Source organism: Prinia subflava, chromosome 8 (assembly GCF_021018805.1).
Source record: "Prinia subflava isolate CZ2003 ecotype Zambia chromosome 8, Cam_Psub_1.2, whole genome shotgun sequence".
Classification (NCBI taxonomy): domain Eukaryota; kingdom Metazoa; phylum Chordata; class Aves; order Passeriformes; family Cisticolidae; genus Prinia; species Prinia subflava.
The window spans coordinates 36274650-36300663 of record NC_086254.1 but is presented as its reverse complement, the minus strand read 5'-3'; the positions used below and the strand labels follow the sequence as shown (position 1 = coordinate 36300663).

Here is a 26014-nt window from a genome sequence, read left to right as displayed (position 1 = left end):
ATGTTCAAGATATGGGTGATATTGCTTGATGGTCTGTGAAGGTGGCTCCCAAGGTGTGAGTTGCTGATACCGGCTCATCTCAACAGGTCCCCTCCCGATACTTGAGAAGGCTGCAAAGTCTTTTGTTCCCTTCTGAATGGAGACGCCTGATTTTCAGGGTGCTCAGTTTCACCATCTGCTGCAGAAACCTCCTGAAACATAGACTTTTACCTGATATAAATTTATACAGCTTTATAATTTTCCAATTTACCATAAGAACATGAATTAATCATCTCACGTTTTTCACACTGAGTGTGTAGTTTTATTGAATTTTGTGTTACCTTAATATTCACAGTAAAATAAGACCATTCTTTCCATTGGGGTCTGTGTCTTTTAAATTGCCCCTGCCAATTGGCAGAAAACTCCCATGTCACCAAGCTTGCTCACACTGACCATTGTTTGTTTTGGCCTTAGCTCCAGAGCAATTTCACTGCTTGGCCAAGCTGGCTTTCTGCCTCATCTCTTGACTTCTGAATTGCCTGTTCCTATGTCCTTAGTGTGTGGTGCTTAAAAAATTACCAGGCACCCCAGCACCTTCAAAAGCATTTCTCCTGGGAACGTTACTGATTTAATGCCTTGAGTGGCCTGAACTGTGCTCTCCTCATGCCCAGGGTGGAAGTTTTGCTGACGCTTTTCCTCCTGTCATCAGAGATTTTAAACTTGATTGCTTTGTGGTCACTGTGGCCAAGATTGTCACCAATTGCCACTTCCCTTACCTACCAGAGACCTTCTCTGGTAGCAACAAATCATGGACGGCACCTTTCCTGGTCGGCTTCCTTAGTACCTGTACCACAGAGTTGTTATCCAAATATTTTAGTAATTTTCTGGAGTAGTTTGTACCAGCTGTGTGGTGTTCCCAGTTAACATCTGGCAAACTGCAGTCAGACAAAGGCAAGGGTGATTGATTAACAGATGTTACTTAGTGTCATAGTCCTGGCTGGGTGGCCCATGGTAGTTACCAGCTTTGTTTGTTTGGTTGTCCCTTAATCTTACCCAAGGATTAGTTAGCAGGCATGGGGATGATGAGGATTGTAGCTGTGAAAACCTGGCTGGCTTTTGGTTTTTATCTTTGTAAACTTTGTTCCGCAGGTAAGCCTGCCAGCGAGGGGACAGCATCGTGGGCAGCCTGAACTCAGAAATTAGGCTCTTGTATTCCAGACTTGCAAACCATCCTGTCTGCTGGAGGGTGAGGGATTTCACAAATTCTTCAAATGAGAATATAAATTCCTTAATGTACTGCTCCTTGAAGTGGATTCAGAGCTTTCATGTTTACTACAGCTCACCTTTCTAGAGAGTCAAAGTTAAAATGTTGCTAACAACCCTGCAGAGAATACCAAAAAGCTGCTAGCTCTTTACATATAAGCACTATGTTAATAATAGGTTTCCGCATCCCAAATGTTGTACTAAGATGTGGCCTCAAGAAAAATTTGTGGTTAGACCGCAATTAAACAACTGAGGGAATCAAAACTGATTTTCTCTTTAATTTCCCATTAGGAATTACTCTTGTTGTGTTGCTGGTTTGTGACTCATGAGGGGTTTTTTATTGATGGCTGAGGAGTGGTAGAAATTGAAACTGGGGACACAATATGAGCCATGAAGAAACTGTGAATGTGTAAGCACTGCTGGGATCTCAGATGAAAGAAGATGAATGTGTCATAAGGCCAAAGATGCTGAGTAAACAGAGATTACTCAGTTTGATTGCTTTGATTACAATAATCAAGGTTTGCAATAGGCACATAACTCATCTCCCAAGGAGCAGTTCTTGAAAAACTGGTGTCAGATGAACACAATGCCAAACTCCCAAAACTTTTCCACTTCCTTGAGTGACCAGAGGTGCACTGGAGGACAGGTCATCAGAGGCAGGTTACACTTGTGGTTCCCTGCCCACCTGCAGCCTGGGCTCATGCTGCCCTGGTTCCATCTGAGCCACAAGGCTGGGCAGAGCTTATGGGACACGGGGCTCATGTGGTGCCTTGTCCTGAAGGTTTGTACACCTGAGCAATGGGCAACATTTAGTTTAAGGGATCCCCCTTTCCTCTGCACGTGAACACCACAGCAGTGCTGCCTCTCAGCTGGGGCACAAGGAATTTGGGCTGCAGCAGCTTTACTGCAAGGACCTTCTCTGTCTTCATTTAATGTCATCCCTCATGGTTCTGAGCCACAGAAAAACAGCTCTGCAAGGGTTTAGTCACAAAAGTTTCAGCTAGTTGATGTGTAAATATGCAGCTCAAGCAACTGGGATTGTGGAACAAACTGAGGACAAGTCACAAGTGGCTTTGCTGTGAACTTTTCAGTTCCTCGGTGGCAAGTTTATAGCACTGTTTCCTGGAGTCCACCTGAAACCAGTGTCTCTATATGGGGTTGGAACAAAAGCAACGTACGGTCGAATCAATGTGATTGAGAACATACGTTCTCCTCTTTATTCCCGAAATGGCTGGTTTTATACAGTGTCAGATAGTTTACAGTTGCAGGTGCATTTCTATTGGCATTCAGCGTGAGAAAGAATGCAAACAATCTTAGCTTAAGGCAGTGACCGTGTTTCTATTCTAACTGTTCTAGCTAAAGCATGCACACACCTTAACTTAATTTCTAACTGCACCACAGGTTTATCTACTTCTACATGGGCCCAAATCTGAGGCCTAGCAGGCCCAATCTGAGCCCCAGTTTGGGATAGCTCAACCTTCATTCCATAACACATCCTGCTCTTGATACATCCACCAACGGGGAGTAAATCCAGCGGTGGATGCCCCAACCCTGGAAGTGTTGGAGACCAGGCTGGATGGATCTCTGAGCAACCTGGTCTAGAGGACGGCTCTCCTGCCCGTGGCAGGGGCAGTTGGAACAAAGTTTTAAGCCCCTTCCAATCCCAGCCATGAGCACCTGGAAAGTGCTACAAGAAACTTGTAAAGTGAAAAAATAAAGAGCCTTTACACAAGAATAATTCCTCTTCAGCCTGAATTTGACCATGTGCCTTGAGTTTTGTTCGCCATTGCAGGGGGACACATTGGCATAATTTTGGGTTTATGTGCCACATTGCTTGAGCAGAGATAACTAGGTTTCCTTTGTGTGCAGCAGCAGGCAGGGATGGGGAGGCACTCAAGTCACCTCTATGGCACACAAACAAGTCCAAAAATAACTTTTTCCTCCTTTCCTCTATTCCATGGGGTTTGTTTGATTATGAAGGAATTTGTGCTATTCAGAACAACACCCAAGTGCAGTATTTTTTTCTTTTCCTTCCTGCTACCCAAGAGTGAAACTAATAATCCTCATTCTCTTGCTGAGCTGTGTTCACCTCATATTACAAAATCAGCAGTTTTTTGATTGCATCCAAGACAGATCTCCTGTTCTTTCAGGATAATCCTCCCTTGCTGTTTTTTAGGCCACAAATACAATGAGCTCCCTCTTACTTTTTTTATAAGCTCTCCAGATATACTGGGCCTGTGGATAGGCTGTGTGTCCTTCAACTCCTTCCTCTCCCCAAAAAGCTTCTTTAGGTAGAGCTATAAATAGGGCAGTTCTTGACTCTGCTTAAAAGTAAAGAATGGACTGGTAATCAATTATTCCTTAAAAGCCCAAGCACCAGTGACATTTGTGTGTCACTTGTGTAGGACAGAGGAAATAGAGAAGGTGGGACATTATTTTTTATGGTTGGATTCTTTAATGGATCTCGCCTGGTTTTGCCTCCTCATGTTGCTTCCAAGAATAAAGTTTCCTCTAAAAGGGTGGGACTCAGCCAGTTTCATTTCAGTGCTGATGGATCAGCACTGAGATACCCAGAGGAAATGAAGAGAGACTCTCAGCCAAATGAAAATTAGACAGCAAACATTACATGTTCTTTGCTAACAAAAGCCAAGAAGTGAGAAAGCAGGATGTTTCCTTACAAGAGAAAATTACTGTAGCATGACAGTAGAACATGTGAGCTTTGCCCCTCAGAAACACAGACCTCAAAAGAAAAATAAAGGACTATTTATTATTAAGATGATGGGAGGTTTTTGGAGTAATTTTTTTCTCCCCTCTGCATATCTGAAAGAGAGAAGGAACTGGGAGGAGGACGCAGCAACTCCAGATATGCATTGCATTGGCTTATGGCTGGCTGCCAGGTCACTCAGACACGCTCTCATTGCCTCTCCTCAGTAGGGTGGGGGGAAAATACCACAAAACAGCTTTGATATAGAGAGAGACAGGGAGATCACTCACCAGTCACCATCATGGGCAAAAGTCAGAAACCAAGGAAGATAAAATGATTTCCAATTAAAAATAGAGTAGGATAATGAAACACAAAACCAAAACCACCTTCTTCACACTCAGGCCTTTTTGCCTAGGCTCAAATTCATGCTTGACTATCCTACCTCTTCTCTCTGCAAGTGTTACAGGGGGATGAGGAAGGAGGATGGGGTCAGTTTGTGATGCTCTGTCCCTGCTGCCCCTTCCACCTCATGCTCTGTCCCTGCTCCAGCATGGGATCTCCCCACAGCTGGAGATCACAGTTCCTGCTGAGAGCCTGCTCCTGTGTGGGCTCTCCGTGGGCCGCAGCTTCCTCAAGGGCATGCCTAATTGCTCTGGTGTGGGGTCCTCTGTGGGCTGCAGGGTGGATCTGCCTCATCATGGCCTGCACCATGGGCTGCAGGGGAATCTGCTCTGGTGCCTGGAGCATCTCCTGCCTCTCCCTCTTGCGTGGCCTTGGTGCCTGCAGGGCTGTGGCTCTCACATCTTCTGCCTCCTCCCTCCCAGCTGCAGCTGTGCCACTGAGGATTTGTCTTGAAGGCCTCTTGAGCCAGCTCTGCCCAACACAGGAACGGTTTCTGGTGTCAGTGTACAGAGGCCACCACTGCCCTCCTTGTTTCCCAAATGCAGCCATGTAAACCTGGCACATGTATGTGTCCTGCTGAGGGATAACATGTAACCTTCCCCCTGGGAGCCCATGCAGCATCACAGTGAGCACAGCATGTGCTGGGCATCATAGAACTGCTGGGTCACACAGCGAGCTTGAAGGTGTCCAGGGGTCTGGATCTCTGGGATGTCCCAGTTGGGGCTGGTGACGGCAGTGGAAGGACAGGCTTTTCCCAAGGAGGAGTGCCTGCCACACCCTCAGTCCATGGGGTTGCTGGGAGCAGTGAGTGGGCTCCCCTAGAAGCTCTGCTGGTGAGAGTCTCTCATCCATCGGGCACCGTTTGCAGCTGCACATGTGGCAGATACAGACAGCTCTGAGGAGGCTGTCGGGGTGGATCAAGGCAGCAGGGATTTTGCCAGCCTTGCTCTGTGGAGTCTGTAATGGGGAGCCAAAGTTTTAGGCTCCTTCTGGGGCCTTAGTGGCACTCAGAGGCCTTGGGCAGCTGAGCTGTTTCCACGGATATTGGGACATTACATGAGAACAAGATAGGTAAAAAACAGCCCATGTGTCTCTGCCTGCGATGGCTGTGTTATAAACATTCAGCCAATTCCAAATTAATAAATACTTTTATTAATTAAAGAATTAACAAAACAAAAATTCTGGATAAGCCAGCAATCGGAAGTTCAGTGTTGAGTCCCAGGATGGGCACTGGGTGAACCTTAACTACGGCCTCTAGCGCACTGTAACTCCCCTGTTCACAAATTCAGTCCTTTTAGGGGTCTCCTTATAGACAGTTCATTTAGCCCGGGTCAGAGTATTTCTCCACAGTTCTTTGTCCTCCGTCTTTTTCTTCATATTCATAGGAGTCCCTTTTCTGCCTATCAGGTCTGTTGAATGGGGCTTCAGGGAAAAATGAATAGTAATTCAGTTTCTTGGAAGGCTGAATGGGGAGGTGGACTTGTGAATGGAGAGGGGTTTTCCCTGATACTGATGCAAGATCCCTATCATTCTTGATAGCCATGTCCACAGTTTCGAAGCCCAAGAGGGTCGATTTGTTTCTTGGTCCACCCTCCTTTCTGTTTTTAATTTTGTGTTTCCCGAGCTCCTGACAAGGGTATTGCTCATCCTGGATTCCTGGAAGTGGCTTTTGTTCATCCTAAAATTCGTTTGTTTCAAGCCCAACCAGCTTGTTCACTTTATTTTACAGAACATATCTTAAATCACATTTTATACACACAACAACATGAATTATTTCATGTCATTTATTACAGCACGGTAGTAGTGTCCATTACCGTGGCTGGGAGCAACGGGGCACCGGGCAGCTGTGGTGAGGCTGTTTCCAAGGCCCTTGATGTCTTGCGAACGACATCTTGAACGAGTTCGGATTTGGCTGCCTTCAGCAGTATTATTTGAAGGCAGCAGTGTTGTGGCATCACTTCTTTTGGGAGCAGCACGTGGCAGCTGGTGTTTGTGGCGATGGCTGGGATTGGGGATGATGACTGGGCAGTGCCGGCGCCGGGTTCCAGGTAGTCCACGTGAGTCCCCTAGAGCAGGGCCCCTACCAGCACACTGGGTCGCCGCGGCCAACACGCACCAGCGGGACGCAGAGGGAACTCTGCCGCCCTGCGAGGTGAGGCGGGCTCTGCGGGCGGGCGGAGGCTCCCCCCGGGGCTGGGGCTTCCCCCGGGGCTGGGGCTCCCCCCGGGGCTGGGGCTCCCCTCCCGGGCTCCTCAGCGCGGCCGGCCGCCATGCCGAGGCGCGGCCGAGGGGCCGCGAGGGGCGATGACGTCACTGCGCGCCGGACCCTCGGGCCGGTGGCGCCTGCGCAGTGCCGGTGCGGGATGGGGAGCCCGGCGGGCGCTCCCGCCAAGCGCGCGCGGTGCGAGGGCCCGCGCGGCCCCGGCAGCGACCGCAGCGACCCGCGGCTGTGGGACACGGAGCGGCTCTGCCAGCATCTCGCCCGCTGCGGCGTGGGCGATCCCAGCCTGCTGCGCCGCTTCCGAGGTACGGCAGGCCGGGGCCGGACCGGGACCGGGGCCGTGCGGTTCCGCCGCTGGCGCTGACGTTTCTCTTGCTCCCACAGAGAGCGGGATCACCGGGAGGATGCTGCTGGACCTTCCGGCCTGCGCCCCCGAGCTCATCCGCGTCTGGTGAGGGCCACTCGCGGGGAAACGGAGGCCGAGGCCCAGGAGCCGCTGCGGGCGGGCCGTGCCCGCAGGGAGCGGCCGCACACGCGCGGGGCCGGGCTCGGCGCGGCTCTGGGTCGCGGCCGCCCCAAACGCCCCGGGCGGAGTTGTGCGGGGGGCACGGGCTCGCTGCGGCTGATCCCCGGCCCTCGGAGCAGTTCCCGTACCGTGCTGATCCCAGCACAGCCACGGCGCGGACGCTCGCTGCCCAAATAACCACGAGAAGCAAAAAACGTGATAATTTAGAAAAGGTTTAATGAAAATCCCCTGGGTAGCACAGTGAGCTTTGGAGTGTTGCTGAGAACACAAGAGTGAGCTCCAAGGGTTCTGACGGCAATTTATTTTTCTGCCTGAAGTTGCTGCTGCTCCAACTCCAGGAACGACAGTGGCCTCGATGTTTGACAGAGCGGGAGGTGCTGCTCAGGAGAGGCCGAGTATCACCCTTCTCCCTGGTAGAAATCCAGGGCATTGACAGGTCAGCCTTGCAGCACCTGCTGGGACTTGGCTCTCTGTTGTGCCTACAGGAGCGTCGGCTGCTGTGGAAAAAGAAGTGGTGTTGTGTGTCGTGGCAGAATAGGGGCCTGTGGGTGGGTGGCCGAGTCGTTGCTGCCGTGAGTCCCCACCACCCTGAGCAATCCGGAGCAGGCAGTCCGCGCACACAGGCAGGTGTGTTCTGAAGCATGTAAAGGATTATTCCTAGCAGTGAGGGAATGGCTGGTCCCAAAAACCTTGTAATTTTTCTGGTGGTGAATATGTTTTCTTGCTTTTCTGGAACAGCAGAGAGTATGAATCTGTCCTGCTATTCTGTGTGTTGGAAATGGGGCCTTTGCCCCTTCTCTGCCCCTCTGGGGATCCTCTCTTGCTCCCCTCTACTGGGATGTGAGCCTGCTTGCTCACCACATACTTCCTGGTGGTTTTTAATCTTGTAATGTCTTTACTTTACTCCTTTGTTAACCTTGTTTATACTGTTTCCTTCAAATTTGTCTCAAAACCCACCTGCTGCCTTCAGTTGATGTTGTGGTTTGTGGCCCTGAGGTAGGCTGGGGTGTTTGTAATCTGGCAGGTCCACACAAGTGCAGAGCTGTGCTTTCTGCTGGGAGTTAGAGCACTTTGGTGTTGGGTCCTTGGCTGAAAACTCATCAGAGCTCATGCTATGTTGGGGGTAAAGGGCTCTTTCCCTGTTTTATTGAGACATCAGCATGCAAAGGGGAAGTGGGGAAAGGGCGGGTATGTGGGCGGGAGTATGGGAAGAGAATAAGAGCTGGTGTGACACAGTGGGACACGGCAGAAGTGCTGTGTTTTGGACAAGGTAAGATGTGCTAGAGTCATTAAGGTATTTTTGATTTCTGTTTTTGTGGAACAGGGGTTTAACTGCAGCTATTTGAACTGTGCAGATAGAAATGCTGTGATGTCATGGAAAGCAGCTGAAAACTTTGTTTATTACTGAAGTACCAGATAATTATCTGACTGAAATGACAAGTTGGTGTCTAGTTTTATTTAGGACTTGCCAGGAGGCTGATTGCTTCTAGCAGGGAAGGAGCATCAGGTGTCCAGGACACATTGGACATGTGCAGCCAGTCTTGCGAGTCAGAGACTGTCTGTCAGTGCTGAACATGGGCAGCAGGATGGGGTAGCCAGGAGTCCATCAGCATGGGATACAGGTGATGGGGGCACAGGGCTGTGGAGAGCTCTCAGTTGATGTAGAGAGCAGATGGTGGTGAGTTTACAGCCTTGTGGCTTCTTTTTGTATTAACTTTCTATAAGTTTCCTTCTGTGAGATCTGACATCTTGTTGCTATTAAGCTGAAACTGTTGAGAGTTGAAGGAGAAATTACTCAAGTGTTCTGCTTTTTGTAAACATCTTTACTTTGCACTAAAAACAATTCTTTTTCTGTCCACTGCACACTGTCCTGCAGTAACTTCTATCATTTCTCTGTGACAAGCCACTAATGAATGCATGTCTTTAGTTCCTTGGGTTCCTGGATGTTCAGAGGGGAGAGCTTGGGCCAGTGATGCCTGAAGGCAGCACAGTGGGTTTCCCAGGTGTTCTCATGTTGCTGGCAGTACATGTTTTATATGGTGTGCATGCTGAACACAGATGATGAGTGGGGTTGTCTGGCTGACCTCTTCAGGCACAGGAAAGGGATTTTCTCATCCTTGAGACTTGTAGCATGAAGGAGGGTGTGCAGAAAGCAGGGAGGGGAGTGGATGAGGAAGTACCAGTTGTCGCTATTTCCAAGCAGCCAGCAGTAATGCTGCTTTAGCTGTTGGAGGAAATCAGCCTGCAGAGCCCTGGAAAAAGTTTCCTGTGTTAACTTTGTCTTGCTTAGGGGGATCTGACCTTGTAGACTTCAGGTGAAAAATGCACTGCACTTCTGTCTGAAGGAGGACCAAAAGCAGGGAAGGTGGGGCATCCAGGCAATCACACCAGGATCCAGCATGCAAGGTCTAACCTTTTCCCGATTCTCCTCCCCATCCCACCAGAGCAGCAAGCGGCTGTGTGAGACTGAGTTCCCGTTTGGGGTTAATCCACCAGAATCCTTCTTGGTGCCCAGTGTGGGGCACAAAAGGTTTGATTATGACAGATCTGAACAGAGCATATTAAAATGTGAATAGTGTAGCCAGCAGAACTAGGGGAGTGATTCTTCCCCAGTGCTGGTTGGGTCACTGGTTGTGCCACACCTTGAGTGTTGTGTCCAGTTCTGGGCCCCCCCCGCCTGCATTTAGGAAGGATATTGAGATGCTGTGGAGAGAAGGGCAACAAGGCTGATGAAAGGTCTGGAACTCAAGCCTTATGAGGAATGGCTGAGGGAGCTGGGGTTGTTCAGCCTGGAGAAGAGGAGGCTCAGGCGAGACTTTACCACTCTCTACAGCTCCCTGAAAGAGGGTGCAGCCATGTAGGAATTGGTCTCTTCTCCCAGGCAACCAGTGACAGGACAAGAGGACACAAGCTGTTCCAGGGTGAGTTTAGGCTAGACATTAGAAAAAAATCCTTAACAGAAAGAGTGATTGGGCATTGGGATGGGCTGCCCAGGAGGGACGTGGTGGAGTCATCACTCATGGAGATGTTTAAAAAAAGACTGGATGTGTCAGTGCCATGGTTTAGTTGGTAAGGTGATGTTAGCTCATAAGTTAGACTTGATGATCTCAAAGGTCTTTTCCAACCTGGTTAATTCTGTGATTCTGTGTGAAAAATAAGTTGTTAAAAGCATTCATTGTATTATAGTTCCTGGTCACAATGTTGATTCCTTTACTCTCAGAGTTGTATCGTGGAACACACGCTGGTCTGGGCATCACCAAGGGTGCTTTTCATCTTAGAATTGTGGAATGGTTTGGGCTGGAACAGACCTTAAAGATCATCTCATTTAGACCCCAGCGATGCAAGACAGGGACACTTTCCACTATCCTAGCCTGCTCCAAGCCCTGTCCAACCTGGCCTTGAACACTTCCAGGGTTGAGGTGGCCACAGCTTCTCTGAGCAACCTGTGCCAGGACCTCAGCACCCTCACAGGGAACAATTTTTTCCTAATACCCAATCTGAGCCTGCCCTCTGTCAGTTTAAAACCATTGCCCCTTGTCCTGACAGTATCTGCTCTTATAAGAAGTCCCTCTCGCTCCTTTTTATAGGTCCCCTTAAGGTATTGGAAGGCTTCAGTGAGGTCTCCCTGCAGACTTCCCTTGCCAGGCTGAGCAGCCTCAGCTCTCTCAGCCTGTCTGCATGGGAGAGGTGCTCCAGCACTGCCTTGGGACAGTGAGCAGCAGCTACAGCACAAGAGCTCCCTGCTATGGAAAGCAATACCAAGTGGTTGAGAGAAACTACTGACCAACAGCTCAAACATCACATGCCTTTAATATTTTAGGGATTGTGAATTATTAAATGATTTGGATGAGAATAGGTAGTGCATCAAGCAGTACTTTTTCCTAATAGTTGACACTTTATAGTCTTGTTTTATGTTAAGTTTTATGTTGAAAGGCTGATATCAAACCAATCTTGGTGGTTAACTGCTGGAGAAAAAGTATTTTCTCATGATAGTGTTTGCTGTCATAGTGAGGCTGAAACCATTTGGCTCAAGGGCAAGGCCTGCAGACAGTTAGTAAAAGTAGGTGTGATAGAGCATATTATATCTCTCTCCCCAGACTTGTCTTGCCTGTGCTCTTAGACTGCTGTGGCTACAGCAGAGTATCTGCAGTGAAAGTTTAGCTGTGTGTTGTGAAGGGTCCTTTAATAATTTATTAAAAATTACAGCAAAATTTCTTTGCAAAATAGAAGAGTCAGTCTCAACAAAATTAGAACATGTTTCAAACTGCATTGGTTTTGCTGGTGGAGTTGAAACTAATTTATGTAAAATTCAAGTTAATTTGACACAATGAAAGTTTTCATACACAGTTGACTAACTGCAAGAATTTTTTATAAAAATCATTTCTTGTGACTGACATTTTAGTTTAAGGAAGTTTTGCATCCTTAAAAAATGTCATTTATTCAGATGCTGCATGCTGTCTTTCCTGTAAGTTTAAAGGACTCCAGGTATGGCTTACACAATTTTTTTCATCAGTTTCGTGGTGGTTTATTTCTCAGTTCTGTGTAAGTAGGAGAAGCACTTACACTGCTCTACAGACATGCTCTGTAGCTGTTTGTTTCCTTCCTTCTGTACTTCCTTTTAGAAGGATAAATACTTTCAATATTTTTCTGAAGAAGTTGCAGTTGCAGTCTTCTTCTGTCAAGCAATATCAAAGTAATGTGAACTCGCATAAGTAATTCCATCTGTACTGCAAATTGTAAAGGGAAGTGCATTGCAGACTTTGCTCTCAGTGTCTCTTTTTCCTTCCTAGCTGTCCAGCTGAGCGACTGGAAGTGCTGGCGTGCCTGACAAAGCTGCCACAGCAGCACGTGGAGGTGATGAAGGTAACCCATGCTGTGGGGACACCATGGCTGGGTCCTGCCCCATGCCTTGCACGGGGCTCTCCTCTCTACCTCCCCCCTTTTGGCTAGGTTCTGCCAGCTGGTGCCTTTCCTTTGCACGACAGCAAGCTCTGGGCCCTTGTTAGTGGTGGTCTGTGAAAAACCACTTTAATAGAGGAAATACTAGAATCATCATGTGGAAGTTTTCAGTGGGTACCTGGAGGTTGTGAGGGATTAAAAGAGCAGAAGAGCTATTTGACATGTGTTGGAGAAACTCCCCTTTCATATCCCTCTGTAGAGCCTCCCCTTTGTTTATTTTATTAGTTTTTCCCCAGGCCTGGGTTAACAGACTCCTCACTTTCACTGTTTCTTGTGTCCAGCTGTTTCTCCCAGTGGTGTGTGTTGGTTTACCTGGAGCAGGAGTGTGCACATTCTGTAGTGGTCTGCATATCTGCTACAGCTCTCCCAGCTCAGTGATCAAAGGTAGAGAGCACAGGAAGACCTTATTTGCCTCAGTATTTTACAAAGATATGTGTGTGGTGGAATGGTTTTGCCTGCAGTTTGACAGCAAAGATTAAAGGTTAAATGTGTTTACCTTCTCTACGGAGTCCCTGTAGTTACCGAGATGTCTCTGCAAGTGTGTGCTTATCAGGAAATAATTCTTTCATATTGTAGTCATCTTGGGGATTTGCATTTTGTTTTAAGAAAAAAGTAACAGTCATAATTTCCATTCAGCAAAATTGCATTTGATTTTAAAAACATTAACAATATCGGGCCAAACATTTTTATTGGATATCTCAGACATGCATTGCACTATCCTGCTTTAATTGGAATAGCAGATTAATAAAGACAGCAGTTTTCACACATTAAGTTTTGGAATTGCACAGGTAGAGATAACATTTTTTAGGCATTTTGACCTTCCCTTGCTATGTGAAAAAGACAGTTTTATCTTTTTGGTGTCAAGCTTTAGTAGTTCTCCAAGATAAATTTGGCTGCGCAGAGAGGTTGAGGATGCCCCGTGCCTGGAAGTGTTCAAGGTCAGATTGGACAGGGCTTGGAGCAACCTGGTCTAGTGGAATGTGTCCCTGCCCATGGTAGTATGTTGTAACATGATGATCTTTAAGGTCCCTTCCAGCCCCGACCGTCCTGTGATTCTGTGATAGATCTTGATATGGGGTTGGCAGGATATGTCTGTTTTACAGAAGATGAACAAAGTCTCCCGACAAATACCTGAGTATTCTAGATATCCTTTACCTTGGTGCCTGTTTGTTTTCAAAGTCAAATTTTAAAATTAATTTTGTTTGTTTTGGTTTTGGTTGTTTTTGTTTGGTTTGTTTTGTGGGTGGGGTTTGTTTGTTTGGTGGGTTTTTTTGTGTGGTTTTTTTTTTTTTCTTCTGTAGGTTTTTAACGATCCTATTCATGGGCACATTGAATTGCACCCCCTGCTTGTTCGGATCATCGACACCCCTCAGTTCCAGCGCCTCCGGTACATCAAGCAGCTGGGTGGCACCTACTTTGTTTTTCCAGGAGCCTCTCACAACCGCTTTGAACATTCCTTAGGGTAAGGTGGTGGTTCTGGCACATGCATCTCTGGCATCTGGATATCCCTGAGTTTGGTTCCACTGCTGTGGAGTGCCAGCCAAGGGGCATTGCTGTCTGAGCAGAAAACTGCTGGAGGGGGCATTTCTGGTCTCAGATGTTCCTGGATATCCCATGTGATTGTGAGCTGTTCCCTTGAACTTCTTTTAATAAAGACAGATAAACAAGCCTACAAGGTGGATCAATGTTAGATTTCCTTTTCCACCCTTTACTATTCTATGAATAATGTTAGCTAAAAACTGTAAGTGCTTTATTTTCCCCCAGTCAAAATACAAGTTTTAAAGCATAAACTTAGTAAGTGTATCGGGGCTACTCTTATGACCTGCCAGACAGTTGTAATCTCCACTCATCATCCAGCACAGGAAAATCCATTTGACCTGTCATGTTTGCCTTTGTAGGTAGATGTGCTTCATGCAATCAATGGCAGGTTGTCAGACTGATGGCTGTAATTCCATTAAGCAGAAATATGATGGACACAAGGATTCTTAAAGTGTTGCTAGGTCATTCATACTCCTCAGGGAAGCTGATGAATGACAAATTTGAACTTGTTTTAATGGTATATCTCAAGGGGCAGTGAAATTAAGCTAGTAAGTGGTTTTTATTCAGGGGGTCTGGCCAGCTTAAAGTTGCTTTTGTTGGTGCTGAAATATTGTGGATTAGATCTGGCTTACGTATAACGAGATTCAAATGGCTGTTTGCAAAAGGGTCAGATGAATGAGGTAGCCTGGATTGATTGTATCTGGTAGGCCAAAAAGACAGAAATGTGGTTGAATATAAACAAAGTTTTCACAACAGAAGTCTGAAATCTCCAGTTGTATCAGCAACTTTTCTTTTGAACAGTTCCATTGATCTATCAAGTTAAATTTAGGACAGTTGTTCTCCACTTGTATATAATTTCAAATATTTCTACAGTGTTACAAATAGAAGAAGTGAGTTTTGTGTGCTTATTGGTCTAGTAAAAAGCCATCAAACAGAGAAATTTGGACTAATGAAACATATTACCTTGTCATACAAAGCCTTGTCTTGCTTTAAGCTATGCTGAAAGGGGAATTGTTGAGGCAAGTGGTGTAGAGGTTATAAACAGTTTATGGGAGTATGTGCCATATATTTGCTTCTGCTGGTTTTGTGTCATGAGAACAGAGGGTCCCATTCAAAAAATGAGAGTAAATCAAATCTCAAATCTAAAATGAATGAGAAGAAGAGAAATAATTGTCATGAGCTATTATTAAAGCAGCAGTTTGAAAAAAGTACCAAATACTTTGGTGGCTGTTGTGGATCTTTGCAGTTTGCCCTGACTGGAATTCAAGCATTCAGTGTAAGCTGAGGCTGCTTCAAGATTCTTACTGTCAGTGGTGCACTGCTGTTCCCTTACACAGCTACTATGGAGTTGTTTGTTACGAAGTACTGCAGCATGCTGTAGAGTCTCTGTGTTTTGGGCATGATACCCCATTTGGGCATGGCATCCCATGCTTTTTTGCTGTCAGAGGACTAAAACTCTACTACAGGAAGAAGTTTGTGATTCTCTCACAGGTCAGGGTTTGGGTATTCCTTGTATGCTGCCTCTCAGACAAGGGCTGTGACTTAATGGAGCGAAATAGGAGACCTTCTCTTTTTCTATTCATCCTAAACCACTGCTATATTTCTTTGTTTTTCTTCTGCAACAGAGTTGGCTACCTTGCAGGATGTCTGGTTCGTACACTGAAGGAGAGGCAACCAGAACTGGATATAACCCAGCGGGACATCCTCTGTGTAGAAATTGCTGGGCTTTGTCATGATTTGGGTAAGGAACACCTGAGATGGGTTATTGCTCTTGGAAAGCTAACCAAGATGAAAAGCTGGCTGTGAGGTCAGAACACGTGAGCTCTTTTGGGCTGCTCAGTGCATGGCCATATTCCAAGACAGGTTTTGTCTGTTCTGTTTAGTCTGGAGTACATCTGTGGAGACAGTTTCACTTGAATCTGTAGCCACTCTTCACTAGGGTTTTGCCATGTTTCCAAATGGTGCTTAGAGTTCTGCCCTCATTGGCTGAAGTGTCCACTTCCTTCTGTGATTTCTCCAGGTCTCTTAAAACATTTCAGAATGAAGATTAGTGTTCCTTTCAAAAATTGTAACATTTATTTCATACTTACTTCTTTTCTTCAGAGCTCACACAGAGTAATTAATATTCTCAGTGTTGCTGCAGTATTTGCCTGTGGTGTTGGTGCTGGAACTGGATGTTAAGTGCAGTAGTACTTAAAGTATCTTAGAAAAGTGTACTGTTATACCTGAGCCTTTCTCATAAATGATGAATAAGGAATTATCTGATGGTTACACTCAGAGTTGTGGTTACAGGCTCGATGTCCAGGTGGAGACCAGTGATGAGTGACCCCTGTGGGGGCCGGTGCTGTTGGGTATCTCTGTCAGTGATGGGGACAGTGGGATCAATGCACCCTTGGGCAGTTTGCCAGCAAGACTGAGCTGTGTGGTGCAGTCACATGCTGGAGGGAAAGGATGGGGCATCTAGAGAGACCTGGATAGGTTGGAAGGGCGGAGAGTGGATTGAGAGCAGCTCTCAGCAGAACTTGCAGGCATTGGTGGGTAAGAGGCTGGACAGGACCAGAGGCAGCCCAGAACCCCCCAGCATGGGCTGATCCCCAGCATGGGCAGAGATTAGCGGGGGGATTCTGCCCCTCTGCCTTGCTCAGGTGTGATCCCACCTGCAGAGTTGCCTCCAGCCCTGGCCCCCAACATAAGGATGTGGTGCTGCTAGAGTGAGGCCTTGGAGATGCACCAAGACCTGAAGCCCATCAGCTCGGGAGCCAAGCTGGGAGGGCTGAGGGTGTTCAACCTGGAGGAGAGAAGGCTCCAGAGAGGCCTTAGACCGTAAAAGGAGTTCCAGGAGAGCTCAGAGGGGCTTTGAACAAGGGCTTGGAGTGACAGGACAAGGAGGAATGGCTTCCCACTGGCAGAGGGCAGGGTTAGGTGGGATATTGGGAAGAAATTCTTCCCTGTGAGGGTGAGGAGGTCCTGGCACACATTGCTCAGAGAAGCTGTGGCTGGCCCACCGCTTGGACACTTGGAAGTGTCCAAGGCCAGGTTGGACAGGGCTTGGAGCAGCCTGGGATAGTGGAAGGTGTCCCTGCCCATGGCAGTGGTCTGAATGAGATGATCTTTTATGTCTGTTCCAACCCAAACCAGTCTAAGACTCTGTGATATGTCAAGAAAAGCCAAATGCAGGAGAATTCAGATCCTAAGCTTGCTCAAGAAATTTTTGCTGACAACTATGTCTCAGACTAAACCTGTGTAATCTTTATATTTAAGGTCATGGGCCATTTTCACACATGTTTGATGGAAGATTTATTCCACTCACTCGTCCAGGTTTGAAGTGGAAGGTAGGCTTTTCACTATTGAAATAAAAATACAAACCTGAAATTTCTAGAGGCACAATAATTAATCTTTAAAGAGTTCCAGTGCTTGTGAGGCTCTAGTGGTCATCTGGCCTTACCTTATTGCATCTTTTTGATGGCTTAATTGAAAACCAGAATGCTGTTTCCTCATCTTGTGATGATATCCTTGTTAGTGCTGCACTGATCATTTCTGGCCAGCATTGTGCCTTAAAATGCGTATTGAGAGATTTCGGCAGAATATGTTTTACATGTGCAAAATACCAACTGGCAACTTCCTTTCCAGTGTAATGTTTTAGTCCAAGGCCAGGATATTCAATAGTGTTTAGAATTCAAACTTTCCAAAATTTTGAACAGAGTTTCAACAGTTATTTACCATTTACTGTTTATTGTGTGCAAAACAATCCTTTTTGGCCTCTCTCTGCTAGTAATTTCATAGCAAAATCAGATAAGTAAACTGGTTCATCTTTTACACAGCAAAATTGATTATTTTGTCTTTTAGCATTGTAACTGCCTTGCTACTGTTTGCCAACACACAGAATTAACAGCTCTCTGCTGAAGAGTGTGTTTCTGGACTCGGTAGACCAGGTGATTTTCTGTTCTGTTTAATGCAAAATGACTAGGAGAGCACCCAGGTGCTGCACTTCACACCAGCCTGCCCATGTGCCCTGCTAGGCCGTGCTGATGACTTTGAGTAAAGCTGTGACACTGCAGGAAAGACGCTTAAACGATGTAATTCAGTAGTTGGATGGGTTTTTTTCACAGCATGAAACTGCTTCTGTTCAAATGTTTGAGCACTTGATCACTTCCAATAAACTTGAAGAAGTCATGAAGTTTTATGGTCTTGTTCTGGAGGAAGATATGCTATTCATCAAGGAACAAATAGGAGGGCCTATAGATGAAACTGCCTGTGTGGGATCGGTGAGTTGCTGTGCTGCTCCTGTGGTTATCCCAAGAAATGTCTTTATTTCATTGAAACAACAGATAATTTTGGTTTCTGCTATATGTTACTTCTAGCTCCATGAAGTTCTTGGAATCTTGTTACAATTGATGCTGGAGGACTGTTGTGTTTATTTCTTGCAGTGTTGGCAGATGTGTTAATGTGCTTAGAGGTCCCTGAAAATTCTTACCCAAAAGCCTCCAGATCAGAGGAAAGCTGTAGAAAGTTACTTGTATTTAGGGAATCTAACTGGGTGACTGAGATCCACTCAAGGGTACTGAAAGAGTTGGGAGAAGTGCTCACCAAGGTATTTCCCATCATTTACTTGCAGTCCTGGATGGTCCCAGTTGACTGGAAGTCAACAAATGTGACTCTATGTACAAGGGTCTGAAGGATGATCCAGGGAACTGCAGGGCTCAGCCTGACCTTGGTGCTAGGGAAAGTAATGGAGCAGATCATCCAGAGTGTCATCATGGAGCACGTACAGGACAACCAGGGAATCAGGCCCAGCCAGCCTGGGTTTAGGAAATGCAGGTCATGCTCAACTGAAGGGCAGGAAGGCTTTACAGAGGGATCTGGACAGGTTGGATCAATATGCCCAATAGGCCAATTGTGTGAGGTTCCAGAATGCCAGGTGTTAGATCCTGCTACAGGCTGGGGGCAGGGCAGCTGGAAAGTGGCTAGCCAAAAAAGAGGTGCTGTTTGGTTGACAGTGGCTGAAAATGAGCCAGATGTGCCCAGGTGGGCAAGAGGTCGATGCATGGCCTGTACCAGCCATAGCATGGCCAGCAGGACCAGGACAGTGACAGTGCCCCTGTGCTGGGCACTGCTGAGGCCACAACTCAAATTCTGGGGCCAATTTTGGGCCCCTCATTTGAAGAAAGGCACTGAGGTGCAATGAAGAAAGGCAGTAGAGCTGGGGAAGGGTCTGGAGCACAAGTATGATGAGGAGCAGCTGAGAGAGCTAGAGGAGCTTGGCCTGGAGTAAAGGAGGCCTCCCCTAGTCTGGGTAACAAAACTGGGCACTGGCAGCGATGAGGCAGTGAGCAATCCAAGCCTGGCCCAAGTGCCAGAGCCACAACAGCTTTGATGACAGCAGCAAAATGCTTGGATTTATTGCAGTAGCAAACATAGAGGCAGGGATAAGACTGGAAGAAATCGAGTTGCCTCAAGAGGCAAGCAAGAAGAGATGGTGGTTGTTAGTCATTGCAACTCTATGAAAGACTTAAGTCCTCTCTCCTTGTTTTATGTTTCACAGCTTTTATCTCTTCAGGGCTACTCATTTATTTGCCACCAGACTAAAGAACTGGTAGCAGCTGAAGTCAGTGGGAGATCTGCCTGGAGAATCTGGTCCTAATCAAAATTTATATGTAGTCTCAAACAAGTAACCTACAAGTGTTCACTCTTGCCCATTATTTCCTGCTTTAGGAGTGGGTAGCAATCTCATGGCAAATACAAGGAACTTGGCATACTGAAATTGGGTCTGAGATCCTATAGGGAGAAGACATTCATTTACAAAATCCATAAGCTGATTTTTATCCCACTGGGCTTGTTTGCACACGAATCTTGGTGCCTGCCACTAGCATTGATCTTGTGCCAGGTTCTTTCCCTGTGTCTGGTTTCCCTTGTTTGGATTCTGTGCCTGTTTTCCAGCAGGATACCAGGAAGAGGAGTGCCACACACAATACACGGCAACACCCTCCTGGTGTTAGGCAGCAGATTGCACTGGCAGGCTGTGCACTGTGGTGCAGGCCTCTGTCATGACATGGACAATGGGTGTACAGGCACCAGACATAAAGAGTGTCCTCAACATGTCCCAGTACCACAGCTCTTTGTGATCATCTTATTTTTATCCATGATGTGCTTTCTTCCTGCTGCTTGCACGTATTTCCATTGCTATTCATGTCAGTTTTAGTATTTCTGTAATGCAGAGAGCATGGAAGCCATGTTTGCATACAATGTTTTCCACTTTCAGAATTTCAAGGCCACTTTATGGCATTTTTTTTAAGTGAAGGATCTTTAAATTTTTTTAAAAATGTGCACCTTCTATCTTACTATTTTGGTGTTCATTTCCTGTTTGCCTTATGGCTGAATTGTCCATTGTGAGGTAGAAGTTTAAGCAGCTGACTATCAAACAATTTTTGCATAAAACTTCTAAGTGTTTTAAAACTCTGTTCTATAAAGTTGCAGATTGCAGAAGATTGCAGGACAGTGATATGTTTGTGTATTTAATTCTCTGAGTATTAAATAATTCCAAAATTTCCCCTCTTTGTTGGTATACTCATGGGTTTTTTTTAATTTCAAAGCTGCAGGCTTTCTTTTAGTAGAGTAATGGGCAGTGAATACTTGTGTTCATGGGTTTTATTCTTCCTGAGAGTCCGAGAAGACAGCTGCTTAGGCCTTATTCTGGATTTCTAATGCCTGATAGCTTGTGGAAGTTGTTTCCTTGTCTTCGTGTTCTTCACTACCTCAGTGTTGGATGCTTATCACAAGCAAAGTCAAAGTGTATTTTCACTGTCTTTAAAAAGCTGTTTGACATTGTTGGTGCACTTTAATTTCTTGTTGTTTCTGATATTTTTCTTCCTGGCTCCCCTGTCAGTGGCCCTACCGTGGTCGACCAAAGGAGAAAAGTTTCCTCTATGAGATTGTAGCTAATAAAAAAAATGGCATTGACGTTGACAAGTGGGATTATTTTGCAAGGTACAAATTTTACATTTTATTATGAATTCATATTGACAAATAGCAATTTGTTATATGTATGTACAAAAATGTCTACTGTATGTACAAAAATGATCGTATTGTTAAACACTTTGTGGAATATTTCTAGGGACTGCCATCATCTGGGAATCCCAAATAATTTTGACTATAAGCGATTGCTTATCTTCACTCGGGTCTGTGAAGTGGAAAGCCAGAAGCACATCTGTACCCGTGACAAGGTGAGCAGTGCGTGCAGCCCGGGCGTTAGAGCACCTGGGGGCACACAGGGGAGCTGCACCCCATGGCTGGGGGTGTCCTGCCCCATTCTTCCTTAGCCCAAGAGGGAGAGAAGTAGTTGCTGCTCTGAAAGTTTTTCTCAGAAGCTGCTGCTTGGGGAAGGGACAGAGCAAACCACTGTTTGAAAGGATTTGTGGCAGATGGTGTCAGGGGAGACTCTCCAGACCTGTCAGATCTGCATGATCCTGCTCCAGGTCTGCTGGGCAGGAAGTGAATGTGGCTGTGGTGAGGGGCTGCTAAAGGGATGAGGGGTCCCCTTTGCTGCCAAGCTGCCTGGGGTCACTGTCAGCACTCTGCTCCCCTACAGTGGCCTGAGCCAGTTTTAAAATTTGGGAATTGTGAGTAATAATCATTCTGCTTTATGCTGGGAATGGGAGGAGACAACTAATTTGATTAATTGATTGATTGTTTTAATCTTCCCAGTAAGACATTGACAAAAGTAAATGCTGATAGGGTTTTTTTTGATTCAGGAAGTTGCAAATTTGTATGAAATGTTCCACACTCGGAATTGCCTGCACCGGAGAGCTTACCAGCATAAGACTGGCAACATCATTGAAATAATGCAAGTATATTTTATTTTCCTTCCTTCAATTTATTTTTAAATTCTTGAAACAATCCATCTCCATTTGGAATATTCAGAAAATCAATCAGGTGTGACATAGAATAAAAGCCACTTCTGACTTTTGTGAAAAGTCTTAATGCTTGGAGTGTCACAGAGGCTGTGGTTAACAAAGCAAACAAAATCAGAAAGAGGGAAAAACATCCTTCCATGTAAAATTAAATTAGAGGAAAATTACTAAAGGGCTGAAGAAGCACAGGACCAGAGTGTGCTTAAACCATCTAAACTGCTGACAGCTGAAGTCAAATATTTATCTTAGAGACCACTTAGCTCAAACTGCCTGGTTACTAGAGCAAGGTTACTAACAGAGTGAAGTCATGAATGGGCCCATGTAACTAATCTGAGGCCTGGCTCTGTGCTTATGTAATGCAAGATTTGTTCAGGACCAACTCAGCTGGCTACCTGCTATCTTACCTCTCTTGTTGATGTCTATAGAATTATCCCTATAACACTATTCTTTTTACTTTTCTTGAGAATCAGAAATATTTCTATCCCCAAATATTTCTTCCTTAGGGTCATGTGTGTTGAGTTTGGTAAAAAGGAATGTTAAGGATTAGACAGTACAAGAGTAATTTGGATTGCTTTCATTTCGTAAACTTCAGCTCCTGATTCAGGGATCCTCTAAAACTCAGACTGAAAATGCTCAGGTTTGACAGTACCTACATATCACAAGTAAAACATATTTTTTAGTTTAGAAAAACTCAGTTCTGAGCTTCCTATAATTATAGCAACCTTTCCAAAGAGTGTCCAAGCTGGAAATGACAGCAAGGTACATGGAAATCTGGAAGAACTTCATCTTTAGAACATGATATTTTCCAATCTGAAAATTCTACATGTTTGTGATGCTTTCTCTTTACAATGCTTTGTACCGTCTCAGCTAACTCAGGAAGCAAGGAGTCTGTAAAAGGGTGTGGTCATCTGTGAGGAAGCCTTGCTGCAGCTGAGGGACCATGTCACTGTTTTGCAGGGTTCTGCAATTGTCTCAGCAGTGCTAAACACAGTCTGAAGCAGAACAAAGTGAATTTGCTCAATCATCTAAAGGTTACAGTCTGTTTTGAACCTGTCTTCAATAAATCTCTGTTGGAATGTGCAGTGACAGCATGGAGATGAGATTTTGCAATGATCAGTGTCTACTGCGTGCTGGGGATACAGTTTCATCTGTTGTCTTCTGTTTATAACATACTAATTTGTTTCATTTTGCCTGTTGACCAGTGAGGTGTTTCAGAACTATATTATCCTAAAGTTTTAATTTTGTCTCAAACTAGGATAACAGAAGCCTTTCAAAAAGCAGACAAATTTTTTGAAATAAGAGGCTCTGGAGGAAAAGTGTATCAGATTTCTACAGCAATGGAGGACATGGAAGCCTACACTAAATTAACTGGTATGAGGTCTCAGAATTTTTTTTAAGTAAAAGAGCATGAGTACCTGTTAAAATGCTGTTTTTACCGCTTTTGTGCACAAAAGCTGGGGCAAGCCTGGGCTGTCTAATGCTTGGGTTCTCAAATCTTGCTGGGACAGCAAGACCTAGTTTAAAACACTTTTATGTTGAAAGAGAGTGAGAAAGAAGCACCGACTTTGTTCCACATACGTTCAGATTCAGCAGTGTTAGAAGGTCCTGCCTGTGCCCTGACTTTGTTGCACTTGTCACAAGTGGGATGTAAGTGAGCTCTAAGTGATACTTCAGGTGGCTCTGTTGGGTGGAGTACTGGATGTGTGAGTGATGTGAAGCTATTCCCAAAGCAGGTTCCAAACAGCTCTCGTGGAGTCTCAGGGTTGCTGCCCTGCTTGCCTGCCTCTCCTGGTCTGTGCTGTGGGGCCCCAGTGTTACCCTGATTGTGTTCAGGGCTGCAGTGTGGGCCAGGCAGCCCTGCTGCTCCAAGGCTCTGTGCTTGGCTCTGTGTGCAGGGCAGGGGTGCTGCAGGTCCTGCTCAGTGCTGCTCCTGATCGCTGGCAACTCTTGCGGCACCTGTCAGCTACAGCTCACCAGGACTTCCAAGCCAGCTCTCCTGAGTTTCCATCACCAAGCCTTAGCTAGCCAACAGAGAGACTAAAGAACTTCTACCTTTGGTCCATGGATGAAGTGCCAGGGCCTGAGGGCACTGTTGCAGAGAATCCTGTGTGCCTTAGCCTTTATCATGATAAAGGCCTTTTGCTGTCAGTCCTTCTTATGCTGCAGCCATCTGCAGTCTGACCACACACCTGCTGTTGAAGTGAGGAGCTGTGTGTCTTCTCTGGCTTTGTGCCTCTGCCCAGGGCAGGACAAGGAGGGCTGACTTTGAGGGGCAGCAGTTGTTGGGAAACATGAATTGCATTGCTGAGCAATGGAAGGCTGAGAAGAAGGAAAAGAACTGAAGTGAAGTTGTTCCTGGGCCGGGCCTGTTCCTGGGGGCCAGCTGGCCTGGCGGGTCCTGCTGTAACTACCTGTGCACCTGTGGTACCTGGTGAGGGGCACAGCTCAGGGCAAGGAGAGCGGGGCTGTGCCCAGCTTCTCACAGTCTGCCACAGGATCAGATGTACAGTGGAGCATGAAGGACGAGTACGTTCTCCTCTTAAAGCTCCTTCCTGCCTCTAGTGCTGTGAAGGGTAGGATTTTTCCTTTTTTTTCTTTTCGTTCAGGGAATTTTTTCCCGTTTGTTGCCTAAGAGATGGGAACACAGTTAAGAGAAACAAAAGATGTGAAAGGGTTGCTACCAACTATGAGCTGGGAGGACTTTCTCTTGGGAAGTGCAGAGATACCGGGAGATTTTGGCTGGGGGATAAGGGGCTGGGCTCAGCTCCTCGCTCACTCTCATCCTCGGGATCAGAAGTGAGATGGGCAGGCTGCCACTGTGGGGGGAATTTGCTGCCACTGGGGAGTTCTGTCCTGCACTGCTTTCTGCTTACCATGGGTGAGCTTCTGCTCACAAGAGCAGCTGATGAACTGGGACCTTTCAACACCTGACCTCACTGGAAAGGGGACCCCGGCCCCTTCCCCCTTCCCAGAGAGAGCGTCTCTGGCTCCTTGCAACAGCTGCCTGTGGGAGCCCACCTTCCTCTGCCCAGCCCTGCTGCTCCCTGCCGCTGCTGCGGGCTTTTTTGGTACGCTTTGGTACCCCCCATGCCTGCCGGGAGCCCCCGCTGCTTCTGCACCGCTTGGGGCTTAGTGCTACACTTTGATTCGGTGCCTCCAGAGGTCTGCTGCCTTTGCCATTCCAGCTGCTGCTTCTGAGGTTCCTGCTGCAGCTCCTTTCACTATCTCGAGGTGCATCGGGACCGGCTGCTTCCCGTGAGTTTCCAAAGGAAGCCCCTTCTCCATGGCCGAGCTGGGCCACAGCGCCCCCTGCAGCTGCGGGGGAATCACCGCACCCGCCCTGCCCGGCCGGGAGCCAGCAGCGCCCCTGCTGGCTGTGCCCGGAACTGCACCAAAGGGGAAGGTGCCTGCAGCCAGGGGAAGGCTGGCACTGGGTCTCTGCATCTGTTTGTTGTTTGCTATGGTTTGTTTGCCTTGTTACACACACACACACGTAAAGAACTGCTATTCCTTTTCCCATATCTTTGCCTGAAAGCCCTGTAATTTCAAAGTTTTAATAATGCGTTGGGAAAGTGGTCATATTCTTCGTTCCAAGGGAGGTTCCGATCTTCTTTGGCAGACACCTGTCCTTTAAGCCAGAACAAATGTTTGCAACCTGGACACTCCTGAGGCTTGTTGCAGTAGTCCCTGGTGACTGATGGTTCTGTGAAATTGTCCAGTTATGGACCTCTACAAATGATGAACTTTTGGGAGGTTCTGCAGCAGAAGGTTCCCTGGGTTTCTTCCTTGGTGGGTGAAGAACCACAGTTGTTTTTTAGTATGTTGCTTCCTGATTTGGCAGCAAATCCTAGTTCTAGTAAATGCTGAGACAGCAAAGCATTCCTTGTCACTGCTGCTTTTGCACAGGGAAGATGTTCATGGGCTTCTTATTTCCCCTGCATTAACTGTTTTTTGTCTGAAGAGACCTGGTCTGTGGTTCCTCATGGAGAAGTTCTGGTTTTGGTTGACCTTGTCTATTAAACCAGTTGAAGGTGTTTTGGTACATGCCTCAGAGGTTGTTCTGGAGCATATTGAGAGCTCCTCAGGTCGCTTGCAGCTCTGGGTGGGCTCTTGCAGGGCTGTGCTTGCAGCGTGTGTCAAAGCTGCCCAGGTGTTCCTGGCCAGGGAATGCAGTTGTGGGGTGTAGATCAGGCCAGCAGCATCCTTACAACAGCAGGCTCTAGCACAGCCAAAAATAACCTTTCTGCTCTGAAGCCACATCAAAAAAACCCTCTGTCTTGCTCTGACTGATGGTGGGAATCTCACTGCATGTGTCACTGTCCTGTGGAGACGGGAGGGAGGATTTTGATGCTGGCATCCAAAGTCTGAGACAACCTGAAAGCTTAACGGCCATTCTTTTATTTTTTTTACAGGACAGAGTACCCATGTCCTGAGCCTAGTTAGTGGTGGAGTTCAGGACAGTCTGCTAAATGAGACTGGCTAAATAAGAGGAGAAAGTAACTTCTAGTGAAATA

At 46.5% G+C, this 26014-nt stretch overlaps 1 protein-coding gene across 4 annotated transcripts in view; it reads left to right on the top strand.

The window, feature by feature from the left end:
* The first annotated feature begins 6146 nt into the window (after positions 1-6146).
* Positions 6147-26014, top strand: part of SAMHD1 (SAM and HD domain containing deoxynucleoside triphosphate triphosphohydrolase 1) — a 27660-nt gene continuing 7792 nt past the window's right edge. Inside the window, exons 1-12 of one of the 4 annotated variants that reach the window (XM_063404759.1) lie at positions 6378-6500; positions 6954-7020; positions 7413-7531; positions 11886-11958; positions 13356-13516; positions 15219-15334; positions 16855-16925; positions 17703-17858; positions 20477-20577; positions 20705-20813; positions 21342-21433; positions 22756-22871. In XM_063404759.1, the coding sequence (XP_063260829.1) occupies positions 11953-11958; positions 13356-13516; positions 15219-15334; positions 16855-16925; positions 17703-17858; positions 20477-20577; positions 20705-20813; positions 21342-21433; positions 22756-22871 (928 nt within the window). In that variant the 5' untranslated portion in view covers positions 6378-6500; positions 6954-7020; positions 7413-7531; positions 11886-11952. Of the gene's footprint in view, positions 6501-6538; positions 6875-6953; positions 7021-7412; positions 7532-11885; positions 11959-13355; positions 13517-15218; positions 15335-16854; positions 16926-17702; positions 17859-20476; positions 20578-20704; positions 20814-21341; positions 21434-22755; positions 22872-26014 lie in introns of those variants that run through there. The other 3 variants (XM_063404758.1, XM_063404757.1, XM_063404756.1) reach the window with 3 other exon arrangements.